Genomic DNA, 13,095 nt, shown 5'->3' with positions numbered 1-13,095 from the left:
GAGATCCAGGAGGTTTTTTTCCACTCAGTAGGTGGATTTTTCTGCCGTGCCTGCCACATGTAATATATTTTTCCCATTAATGTGGCACTGTTGTCATTTTGCGCTTATGTACAGTTGAAAGGATGGCAGTGTTGGGGGGCGAGTCATATGTCAAGAGTGCTGCCCTGTATAAAAGACTCCAAGGCATGTTCATTACTATTCTTTTTAATCATTAAGCTTTTTAAATTAAGTGCTTGTTTAAAGGTAAAACATCTTTTCAAAATGGAATATTAAATGGGGGCGGGGGAGGGGAAGCTGTTTCTTCTGATGCTAGGTGGCAAGACAAATGAAATCAGCCACTTGCTCTTTTTTAGGCCCGGGCATATCCAGCTATGGGAATAACCCTCAAGAAATTGTCAAACCCATTGATGACTGCATGAATAAAGTAAAGGAGAAAATTCCACCTCACTTGCATAAAAATACCCCATCGTATCTGGGAGCTACAGCTGGAATGCGACTACTGAGGTATGGCAAAAAAGCCCAGTACATTTAATATATGTGAATAACAGCAGCATGTGAAACTGATATGGAAAAATGTGTTAGACAACTCTCTGTTCGCCATGAATTCTGATCTGTCTCAAAAGGAAATCCAGCCCAGCCAGTAAAATTAAAGGTTTGGAACTTTTGGTCTAATTTTTAAACAGATCTGCTTTTCTTTTACCATATCGTTTTACTGTATTGAAAGGAAGTATTTGCTTGCTTTGCACTACAGCTATGTAAGGTTCAAATTTCTGTCCTCAGCATGTGCGGTCAAATCCCACTGTGTAAATGAGAACTGTGTGGACATATTTGAGGGTAGGAAGCCCAAATTCATAGTTGGTGTAACTCAGCTGGAGACAAGGAGTTACACTAAGTGTGAGCGTGATGCTAAGTGGTTGTTCCATATCTGTGCATGGGGCTTTTGAGACTGGCACCAGCTGGCTTTTTTGTTCTCAGTTTCAGTTATAGCTTGACTGGGCCTGGAGATTCTACCCTGTCACCACTGGAGATGAGCCCTCCAGAACAGGGTTGAGGCACATTAGCAATGCAAATTTCCCCACGAGGTTTCCTGTGCTGCACCTGGCTCTGTGGCTAAAGAGAGGGATAAAGTCTCCGTAACAATTAAGCCAGCACCTTTCACATAAGCACTCAGTTCACTAAATACAATCTTATCTGAGGAACAAAATACCTAGGTGCTTGCACTGTAAACATGGCAACTGTTGGACACAGGATATGTCTACACTGGAACTGGAAAATGTAATTTCCAGCTCAAGTAGACATACCTGCACCATTTCTGATTGAGCTAGTGTGCTAAAAATAGTGTAGCCACAGTGCTGGGAAAGGTTAGCCATCCCAGTAGGTACCTTGGGTCTCAGATGGGATTGTATTTGGGGCAGCTAACCCACTACAGCTACGCTTCCATTTTGAGCATGCTAGGTTGATCAGAGCTACTGCAGGTATGTCAGCTTAAGATGGTAATTAGACCTTCCAACTCCAGTGTAGACATGCCCACAGCTAATGCTCTACCACCTTCAGAGTTGTTTTAGACCAGCTGTGCTTGAAAAAGCTAGCCGGACATCTAACCAGATGTTCCTTATTAAAGGCTGTCCCTCCAGACCAAAATGGACTCATTGTCAGTAGGAAATCATGGGCATTCCTTTAGTCACTAGGTTGATAAAAGAATAAAGGTAAGCTTGTCTTTCCAGATGCTCAGCATTTTGTGTTTTGTGAATTGCTTAGGTTGCAAAACGAAACGGCAGCCAATGAAGTCCTTGGGAGCATTCAAAACTACTTCAGATCCCAGCCCTTTGAATTTAGGGGTGCTCAAATCATAACTGGGCAAGAGGAAGGGGTGTATGGATGGATTACGGCCAACTATTTAATGGGCAATTTCTTGGAGGTGTGTGGAAAAAATGCATGTTTTATTTTATACTGTTGCTTATGAATCACAAGTTTTGGAGGAGATGCATGTTAAAACAGAATAGCCATTGGCTCCACATTTCCACCAAAAGTAGATCGCAGACAAGCCTTTGCTACAGAAAGAGAATAAAATGAATAGAGTTTTTTTAATCCTAACTAGGAACAATGGAAATATTTAAAAGGTAGAACTCTTAACAAGATACAGAAATAAGATTCCTGTCTAAATGGAAAATCTAATGCTTAGTCCAAACACAAAAATTGTACTACTTCTTCTTCCCCATATCCGATCATCTGGGTCTGGATCGTTGTGCAAGCATTCTCCAGCTCTGTCTGTCCCAGGCAGCCACCTGCTTATCTTCTTTAATCCAATCCATCTATTGCTTCCTCAGCTTTCCCCAGGGTCTCTTTCCTGCCACCCTCTCTTGCCAGGCTATCTTCACCAGTCCTCTTCATTCATCCTCTTGTGTATGTCCGAATTAGCAAAGTCGTGCTTCCTGGATTTTGTCAGCCACATCTTGGATTTTATCTTCCATCCTAATGCTTTTATTTGTACCATTCTATCTATATTGGCACAGCTACCCCCTTAGTGTGGATGCAGTTATACCACTGTATAGATCGGGGTGGGCAAACTATGGCCCAGGGGCCACATCTGGCCCTCCAGACATTTTAATCTGGCCCTCGAGCTGTCGCTGGGGAGCAAGGTCTGGGGCTTGCCCCGCTCTGGTGCTCCAGCTGGGGAGGAGGGTCAAGGGCTTGCCCTACTCTGCGTGGCTCCTGGGAGCAGCAGCATGTTCCCCCTCCGGCTCCTATGTGTAGGAGCATCCAGGGGCTCCGCATGCTGCCCGTGCCCCAAGCACTGCCCCTGGAGATTCAATTGGCTGGGAACCACGGCCAATGGGAGCTGCAGGGGTGGCACCTGTGTACAGGACAGCATGCAGAGCCACCTGGCCATGCCTCCATATAGGAGCTAGAGGGGGGACATGCTGCTACTTCTGGGAGCTGCTTGAGGTAAGCACCGCCCAGAGCCTGCACCCTGACCCCCTCCCGTGCCCCAACCTCCTTCCCCAGCTCTGATCCCCACCCTCCAAACCCCTCAGTCCCAGCCCAGAGCACCCTCCTGCACCCCAAACTCCTCATCCCCAGCCCCACCCCAGAGTCTGCACTCCCAGCTGAGCCCTCCCCCAGCCAGGAGCCCCCTCCCCCACCCTGAACTCATTTCTGCCTCCCTCCCCTGAGCCTGCACCCCAACCCCCAATTTCGTGAGCATTCATGGCCCACGATAGAATTTCCATACCCAGATGTGGCCGTCGGGCCAAAAAGTTTGCCCACCTCTGGTATAGATGATTATAGCGGTATAGCTATTCCTGTGTAGGAAAGGGGATAATCTAGACTGATATGTGGCAACTAGATACTAGTATATCTCCATTCATACTAGGGGTTGTATCAGTTAACTATCTTTGTAAAAAATCCCACACTTAACTGACATAGTTATACTGGTACAAACTTATGTATAGCCAAGGCCGACCTCTAGCTCAATTGTGTGTGTGGAATTAGACATACAGCAGTGATCTTCAGTGCTCAGTTGTGTTAATTATGGGTGTTTACTCCCCAAAATATTTGAGAATTATCCTAGTTAATCTTGCTAGAATAAAAAGTCAGTCAATTTCCTGAATGTTATTAACTTTCCCTATTGAACAGTTACTATTGGATCATGACGATTTGCAAAGTGGATTTTGATTATCTTAATCCAAAATAATATTTTGCTCCAAACACATTTGCAGGAATCAGTCACACAATTGATAGCATATGAACACTGTGAAAATACAAACATCATAATATCAAAATTGCACATCCTGGGACAATTTTTTCCCTCACTTACATCCATGCAACAACATTGACTTCATTGAAGGCAGGTTCTTACTACTATGCAGGCCTTTAATGATCAAAATTGTGACTTCCGCTTGGTAAATTCATAGGGTTTTGTTTTTTTTTTTTTTGGGCCAAAAGGGACCACAGATGCTCAGAAGCCAGTTGAATACATGGAGTTCAGATGAGTCGAGCTTCGTGAAGAGTTTGGCACACAGTGTGAAACTGAAAAAAAATTAAACTTTTCACCAATCTTATGACACTGGAAAAAGTCTAGGTGTGAAATCCCAGCCCATTGAAGTCCATAGGAGTCTTGCCATTGACTTCAGTGGAGCCAGGATTTTACTCTAGGAGTTTGCCTGTAGGTGTTTTCTGGAGTGTGCAGTCTGTTCTCACTTCTCCTTTCCCATCACAACACAGACTCGTGCAGAATGAAAACTCCTTCAATAAATAATGGCAATATTAAAATAAATCTGTGGATGGTGCATACTTTTCCTTTTGATGACCTGCAGATCCAACAGCTGTTTTCCTGTGTTTGTGTGAAAACTGCCAAATAGGTGGCTAGAAAAATCCAAATAACTTCTCAAAAACTGAGAAATGGGTCTTGCTTATAGGGCTAAGGTGATGGAATTATTTTTAAAATATAAAAACCTTCATAGAAGCTCTCAGGCAGATCCTCAGGTGGTGTAAATTGCCATAGCTCTGTTGACTTCATAGGGGATGTACCTGCATTTTCTGTTTCACAGGGAATTCCACAGTTTCAAAAAAAATTCCATTCAGAAATTGAACAAACAATTCAAATTACAAAAATGGCGATGAAATTAAAAAAAGTTTTGGGTTGATCAAAAACCTTTGATAAAATTTAAACATTTGGTCCCAGTTTCTACCCTTTTAAACTTTCACGTTTTTCATGTAAAAAAAAATGAATTTCATTTTGAAAAGTTGTTTCAAAATAAAAAAGCAAAACTGTCCCTTCTGAAAAGTCGAAACTGGACATATTTTGACAGTATTGAAACACTTGAGTTTTTCTAAACTAACTTTTGTGAAAATGTTGTTTTTTCCCCAAAAAATGTGTCAATTTTGATGAAAATGGCTTTTTTCATTTTAAAGTATTTTGATTAAAAATTTCCTGCTGCCAGCTCTACCAACTCTGTTCTTCCTTCACTTCTGGCCTGTCTCTTTATTCTTTGCACTGTAGCCATCTCAGACCTTTTTAATATTTAATTTCTCCTTTCTTAATACTTTACTTTTTGTAAAGTGTTACCTTCAGACTACCTCTGTCAGGAAGAGAGGTGAATATTATCTCCATTTTACAGATGCAGAAAGATTAAGTGATTTGCCCAAGTTCATATACAGAGGCAGTTTCAGAACCAGGATTAGAGGCTGCCTGACCTGTGCTCTGAACACTAAGCCATCTCTCTCTGAGTTTTAGTTGTGCTGGACCTTTCCTTCATTCTTCAGTTTCATTTCCCTTTGTGAAAAAATATCACCCTAAACTACAAAACTTCATGAGACAATGTTTTACACGCAAGTGAGCTTTTCCCAAGTGCTGTTTTACACTATTACAGATAGAGATTTAAAATTAATTTAATGAGTGAAAGAGCTTGAAGAAACAACACAGAGAAGCAGATGACATTTCAAACCTACCTGTTTAATTTTTTAGAAAACCCTTTGGAGGAGATGGGTCCATCCTCATGGAGCAGAGACTACGGGTGCGCTTGATCTAGGAGGAGCCTCCACTCAATTATCATTTGTCGCAGAAGAGTGTATGCAGAACTCCAACAGCACGTTACAGGTGCAGCTGTATGGCTATGAGTACAGTGTGTATACTCACAGCTTCCAGTGCTATGGAAGAGATGAAGCAGAGAAAAGGCTCTTAGCCTCACTAGTGCAGGTACATTCAGGAACTATGTTGTTTGGTTTGTATTCAGTAACTCTCTGAACATGCTCCCTCTTCTGCCATAAGTTCTTATTGGAGCGTGGCTTAGAGGCCTCAGTTATGGCCCCATTATGTTAATTGCTGTGCAAAACATATTGGGTTCATTTTATACATTTAGCCAAACTGAGTATTGCTTATTTTTCTTTTCTTTTAATGTCTCTTTTTGAGGATAGTTTTGTAATTGTGTTTAATTTTTCAGTTAATGCCTTGACCCCCTAGGACAGTGGCACTCAGCCTTTCTAGATTCCTGTACCCCTTTCCAGAGTCTGATTTGTCTTGTGTACCCCTAAATTTCACCTCACTTAAGAACTCCTTGCTTACAAAATCAGAAATAAAAATACAAAAGTGTTACCGTACAATATTACTGAATAATTGCTGACCTTCTCAGTTTTATCATATAATTATAAAATAAATCAATTGGAATATACATATTATACTTACATTTCAGTGTATAGTATATAGAGCAGTATAAACAAGTCATTGTATGAAATTTCAATTTGTACTGACTTCTCTAGTGCATTTTATGTAGCCTGTTGTAAAACTAGGCAAATATCTAGATGAGATGATGTACGCCCTGGGAGACCTCTGCATATCCCCAGGAGTATGTGTACCCCTGGGTGAGAACCACTGCCCTAGGAGTCAGGCTATTCAGCTGTTTTGTATAACGAGAATGGATCCATTGTTAAAACTTAACCTGTAAGTCTACTTTGTTCCCTCTGCCAAGAAATATTCTGCTAAGCAATTAAACTAGACACGTGAATCTTTGCTTTATTTCACAAGTGCATTCTGTGAGATAGGATTTGCTTTGTATGATGATGATCATTAGACCATGCTATATTCAATATTCTTGTTATGGCAGAGAAGAGAAGGGGAGAATATAAATATATATGGTTAAAATACTATTAATTGAAATGAAAAGCTTTCCTGTTAAGACAAAAAAATTTACTGTTTCCCTCAGAATTCAAGAGACAAGACCAAGGTTGATAATCCATGCTATCCCCAGAACTATGAAACTGTTTTAACAATGAAAAGTTTGTATGGAAGCCTTTGCACGGAATCTCTAAGGCCAACAAATTACAAACCAGGCCAACTCATAAATTTCAGGGGAACTGGAGACCCAGCTCTGTGCCAGGAGAAGGTGTCTTTATTGTTTAACTTCACTGCTTGCAATGACAAGGGGGAAGACTGTTCATTCAATGGAGTCTATCAGCCAAAGCTTAAAGGGAAGTTTGTGGTAAGTCTGCAAGCATAGTGTTCCTTTTTGCAGCATTTCTTCCCTACCTCTGATTTATATAGGATCTTGAGAATTAAAGTGCCTTTCATCTGGCTTTATTTATAGGCTTTTTCAGGATTCTACTATACAGCCAATGCTTTGAATTTAACTGGATGCTTTCCCCTAGCTGATTTTAATTCAAGTATGTGGTTTTTCTGCTCACAGAACTGGAATCAGGTCAGTATGAATTTTCTGCATTTGGAAAGGGGAAAGATCAAGGAGCATGTCACATAGAACTATGGGAAACTGAACCACTTCAGTTCACAGGGATTAATGTGAATACATTTTTAAAAGGTTCATATGAATTCTTGCCTTCCTTTCCCATGAGTTTCAATTTCACTCCAAACTATAAAATAATCCTAGGGTACTTAAGCCATGGCCCAGGTTCATGAAACTTTTCCACGATCCTGGGTTGAGTTTCCTACTTGTAGTGAAACAAGGAACTAGGCAAAATGCAAACGTTTTCTATTTCATTCTGTGAGTCTTGTGCACCTGTCATGTCACATCACAGCAAATGGAGCATATTTTTGCCAGAAAGAAACAAAGGACTTGACTCTCATCTGTACTCAAGATCCTTTATACTGTTCTGGCAACATAGAGAGGCCTTAAAAAGTGGGTAAGTTGTATAAAAGGGCCTTACTGTAAATAAGAATCAGGCCCAGTTCTCCAGGAAAAACCCGTGTACTGAACAATCTAGATCTTTACAGTTATCAGTCTACAAATGAAGACATTTTCAGGAAGACCCTTTTTTTGCTGAACTTGTATATTGAATATCAGCTCAATGGTTACGGAATTGATGATCACACACAACCAATTTACAACTTCAAGGTGAAAGTTTTTAATGCTGCATCTACACGTGCAGCTGGTCATGTGATTCCTAGCTCGAGTAGACCTACTCACACTAGCTCTCATTGAGCTAGCAGCCTAAAAGTTGTAGTGTAGCCGCAGCAGCGTGGGCTGCGGTGAGCAGACGCACGGGCTAGCTGTCCTGGGTTCAAACCCACTTGGATCCCATGGATACGTACTCGAGGCAGCCAGTCCATGTACTCTGGGTGGCTAGTCCACGCTGCCACTGCCCCTGCTACCAGTGCCGCAGCTACTCTGTTTTTAGTGAATCACACCCCCAGTTCTAAGTGTAGATGTAGCCTAATCGAAGCCTTTCCCTGGCACAAAACTACAATATTAGTTATATATGGGGATTGGTCCTGCTCTGAGCAGGGGTTGGACTAGATGACCTCCTGAGGTCCCTTCCAACCCAGATATTCTATGAAATAAGTACTACATAGAATGTGTTTCAGTATTTGCTTTTTAATTCGGTTGTGACAATCATGGTTCAGACACCCCAGGGGACAACAGAAGATTTAAACCACAAAATATAAGCAGTTAAATCAAGTGATTGTTGCCAGTGGTTTTTGTACTACACAAGTATATTGAGTAAGGTCTTTTATGAAAGCTTGTAGTGTTCTGAACTCGATGGTCAATCTGAGCTTTGTATTCTGACTGTGGGTGTGGACAACTATCATTGCAACTCTGGTGTAACTCCAGCCTCACCTCAGAACAGGGCGGGGAAGCAATCAGGTGGGAAGGGGCTACCTCCCTAACCAGAGGAGACCAGTTTTAAGAAGCCATCAGTTGGTCCAGATCAGGAAAAAACTATGGTGGGCCATTAGAGTTAATGGAAAGACATTTAGACAATTGGGATTTCCCCCACTTTTTGAATATCTATAGCGGGTGAAGGAAAAAAACCGGAAAGTCTTCTAAAATGGAAGGGGGTTGAAGTGAAAGGTGTCCAGAAACTGAGGGACAGTCACTTGGTGTGGGTGCTGTCCGTGAAATGCTGGATCTTCCCTATGGCTAGGGGACATGCTGGAAAACTGTTCACAGGCAAAATAACTTGTATTAGAAAAGTGATTTTCTCTAATGTGAAAGTATAAAGCCTGAGGTTCTGTCTTTGTTTTTTTACTATGTAACTTATATAGGTTTGCTCTCCCTTGCTATTTCATCTTTGAATCTGTGGCTTCTCTGTTAAATAAATCTTTCATTTATTTTTACCACAAGCAAACTATGCAAACTGGCATACAAACGGTGTATGTTGGGGTGGGGGGGAAGGGGGATACAGTGAGAGTGTCATAGTAAGCTGGTGTCTGGGGGGCTGGTTTCACACTTTTGGGATGATGAACCAAAGGGGAAAAATCTGAGTGCCTGGTAGGTTAGAACTTGGAGGATGAATTTGGGGAAACCTGGGACTGGAAGGGCTGCTGGTGTCACCCTGCAAGGAGTAACCAGGCTGGTGAAAGCCAGGGTGAGACCTTGTGCGTTTGGGCAGGCTACTGGTGTCAGGAGTCTGAACCAAAGCTGCATGAGGGCACCAAACATTACAGAACCACTTGCTGGTCTGGGTTGGTCCCCAAATTTCACATAGGTGTCTGCTCTTCGTTGCTGGTAGTTGTAAGGAAGGAAAACTGACGCTTATTAGTGTACCTACCTATTGCAATGGAATCATTAGAAATTACTTATGTCCTTTATGGTTTGTAATATCCAAGAAGAGCTCTTGAGACAGGGAGAGCCTCAGTATTACAAGGGTTTTTTTTTTCTTGTTTGTTTTGAGGAGAGGAGAGAGAGCTTGCTTACTAAGAGCCATTATCTTGATGTAAGGATTCAGTGCAATAAATCCAGAAACAACTAGACTTCTCTTTGTACTAAGAGTACTTTGTACACTTTGTACTTCATCCTACTTGAGATTAAGTCAATGGCAACATTTCCATTAACTCAGATGGGAGCAAGATTGGGCCTGGAGGCAGATTTATTCATCGAGGTCACCAGGAGAATGAGCATAATTTAGAGAGGTCCTTAAATTTGAAACCTGCAATAAAGCTATGCTGGGCCCCAAAGTGGCACTCTGCCACCTGGCATATTGTTATTGCAGACTGCAGTGCTCTGTATTGCTTGGCATTTTTCCTCTGATTTTAAGGGGTGGTTTTTTTGTTTGATTTTTGTTTTTTAAATGGGTTGCTGTGCTTGTACCCTTCAGGTCACCTCACTGTCCTCATAGCCCCTCTGGACCTCAGCAGCACCTTTGTCGGTGTTAAATGAAGTGGGAGATCATAACTCTTCATGCATACTCAAACTGTTACCACACTGGATACCTTGAGAGAGCATCCCACTCCAAAATGATCACCAAAAAAACACCCCACTGATATATGCACAGTATTTGACCTACAGGACTTTTTGTGTCAAGCAGCCATACTTTCTCTGAACCTCTTGTAAAATCTGTACTTCTGTACTGCATCAGCATATTCTGCAGATGATATTCTGATTTTTAGCTACATCAGTGTAAATCCAGAGTAACCTGAGTGACCTCAATGGCGTTATTTCAGATTTACATTGAGGTAGCTGAGTCCACCAACTGGCCCTGTGTTCTCTGATAGCGCTCCAAACTATAATTTTATGTCCTTACGATCTGATCACTTGTTGTCACACTTAGGATGACTGTGCAATCTTCTTGAAGACCTTGCCCTGAAATTTATTACCACAATTTTAGATATACTACTAGGATCAGATAGAAAATCTGTTGTAGACTAACAATTTCAATCTTTCATGCAATTTTTATTTTTAATTATTGTTTATAGTACAAAATACATCAACAGTACAGTCACTTCCAATTAAATCACCATGTCTATTTGCCTACAATAATAATTTTCTTAGGATGCTTCTGAAAACAGCTGGTAAGTGCTAATTAGATTGGGAAGTGTACTTTATGCGAGTCCTTCTTAGTCAAAAGAAATTTTTGATATTTTAATTTACGTGTTGATCCTATTTATTTTTATTTGTCAGCTTCCATTTATGCTGCCTAAGTTTGACGAAGCATATGCTAGATCCTACTGCTTTTCAGCAAACTACCTCTATTACCTGCTTGTACATGGATATAAATTTAACACACAGACTTGGCCCCAGATACATTTCCAAAAAGAAGTGAGTATTAATTCATTTTTTTATTATTATTAATTATTCTTATTATAACATGTAGAAGAATTTGGAAAATAATGACAGAAGGACATTTTACCTTTCAAATGCATACTGATTGTGGGCAGCTTCTGTAGAAGATTTTTAGATATTTAGAGCTAAGTAAGGGCTGTGTCTTTACCTCCAATGCCAACTCCGAATGATTCTGGTGGTGACAATATGTTTCAGTGATCCTTGATTCTTTAGAGTATTAAAGAATGAGATGAGAAAATTCTGCTCTCCATTATGCCTGTGCAAATCCACTGAAGTCACTGGCGCTGCACAGCGGTGTGTAATAAGATGGCAATATTCGCCTGAAACACCTTGCCACGGCCAAGTGAGTTCTGTTGACTCACTGTGTGGGAGATAACTTGTTACCACCTGGATATAAGGGCGGTGGGAATGGCTGTCTGGGGAGAGAAGATGTAAGGCATGATCTGAGCAGTCCTGAAGGCGGGACCATCTGAGTAGCTAAGCCTAGTGGGGAGATGGTTTCAGCTAACCTTTATCTTATTACTCTTCTTCATTAACAGCCAAACGCCAGGGTGGTGGGTGCGAGTTGGGACTTTACATGCTCTATCTGTAGAGCAGTTTGAGAAAGAGATGTTCACTCACAGGATGTAACAGAAAGCAGAGTTTGGCCCAGTGTGTAATGATCTACCCAGATGGGATCCCATTGAAATCAACAGACTCTCTACAGGTACCAGGGTCTGCCCATAAAAATCAAATGGCAGGACTGGGGCCTAAATGAGGCCACTGAAAAGCAGGCCTCTACATTGCCTTGTTTCTTAGGGTTGCTGGGCTGATTGACTCGTAGGTTTTATTACTTCTACTGAAGTGTAGAGGACAGGACTGTAAACAAACTTTCTGCACCCACTGCCATTCAGATTCTGTAACAGTTACAGCAGTGTTTCCTCTGAGTAATCAGACTCAGCTATGCTGTGATCCCTTCCTTCCTTCCCACTGCAAATCTTATTTCTGCCACTTGTTTCAATCAGATTTGTAAACTCTTCATGGAGCTTTCAAATGGGTTAGCACTGGCTCATTCCAACATGAGGTAACACAAAATGAAGAGGAGTGCAGGTACTGTACAATAAGAGTAATCCTATCACTGCACTTGAGAACAAGACATCAAGAAATTCTCAGCAAGATTTTTCTAAATAGCAGAACTCTATTTGAGCAAATCCATTATTATAGAGAAGGAAATAATTACACTGCCTTCCTTGCTTTACCATGTAGGGGCCAGCTGCCAGAAGATCTCGAAGTGTTTGCAGTAGGTAAATTAACTCCTATGCAAAAGGCCAGCACGAGGGTTATTTTGAGGTCTTCAACCAGAATGTCTCTGTTGCATAAGCCTTGTATTGGTCCTCAGCAGAAGGGTGAATTTCACTTATGATTGTTCCCCCATGGCCAGCAGCACAGAAAGTACTGATCCAAGTGAAACACAAAGTACTTATTTAAATGGACATGTTTCTGAATAACAAAGAGCGGTTATTTCTAGGAGTGCCGCCAGGGCCCAAACCTGACAGGCAAAGGGATGACAAACAGCCCACTCCTACAGTGTCCAACCAATCCGCCTAATCTCACAATCCCCCTTTCTCCTGTGTTGAGCAAAAAGAAGGGGGTCAATGACTTTATAAATATCGAGGAGCTACAGCAATCAACAATATTGCACTAGAATGGGAGTTAATATTAATAACAATAATAAGAGTGACTGATATTGGAGCTTTCTCCTGGCCTTTTTTTGTGGGTGCCATTTTATAAGAGGCTGTATTTTGAAAATTCAGAGTTAAAGTGTGTGTGTGTGTGTGTGTGTGTGTGTGTGTGTGTGTGTGTGTGAGAGAGAGATCTTCTTTTATTTTATTTTTATTTTTTTAATTCAGGTATAAGTAGCCAAACACTAGGATGGTGAAAGCAGAGTCCAGTTCTATGATTGTTATGCTTGCTGATATCTTAAATTGTACTTTACACTAAAATACTTATAGTGATTGGTGTGACACACACACACACACACTTTAAATAGGATAGATTAAGATAAAATAGATACCGTATATTCCGGCGTATAAGACGACTTTCT

At 41.2% G+C, this 13,095-nt stretch overlaps 1 protein-coding gene across 1 annotated transcript in view; it reads left to right on the top strand.

The window, feature by feature from the left end:
* The window catches only part of ENTPD3 (ectonucleoside triphosphate diphosphohydrolase 3), a 38,172-nt gene that overhangs the window by 23,069 nt on the left and 2,008 nt on the right, over positions 1 to 13,095 (top strand). Inside the window, exons 5-10 of the mRNA XM_039525129.1 lie at positions 354 to 504; positions 1,759 to 1,918; positions 5,468 to 5,698; positions 6,702 to 6,977; positions 7,083 to 7,193; positions 10,851 to 10,988. Of these exons, the coding sequence (XP_039381063.1) occupies positions 354 to 504; positions 1,759 to 1,918; positions 5,468 to 5,698; positions 6,702 to 6,977; positions 7,083 to 7,193; positions 10,851 to 10,988 (1,067 nt within the window). The remainder of the gene's footprint in view (positions 1 to 353; positions 505 to 1,758; positions 1,919 to 5,467; positions 5,699 to 6,701; positions 6,978 to 7,082; positions 7,194 to 10,850; positions 10,989 to 13,095) is intronic.

This window comes from Mauremys reevesii, linkage group 2 (genome assembly GCF_016161935.1).
Source record: "Mauremys reevesii isolate NIE-2019 linkage group 2, ASM1616193v1, whole genome shotgun sequence".
Lineage (NCBI taxonomy): Eukaryota > Metazoa > Chordata > Testudines > Geoemydidae > Mauremys > Mauremys reevesii.
The sequence above is the reverse complement of the archived record's forward strand: the minus strand, read 5'-3'. Positions and strand labels throughout refer to the sequence as shown.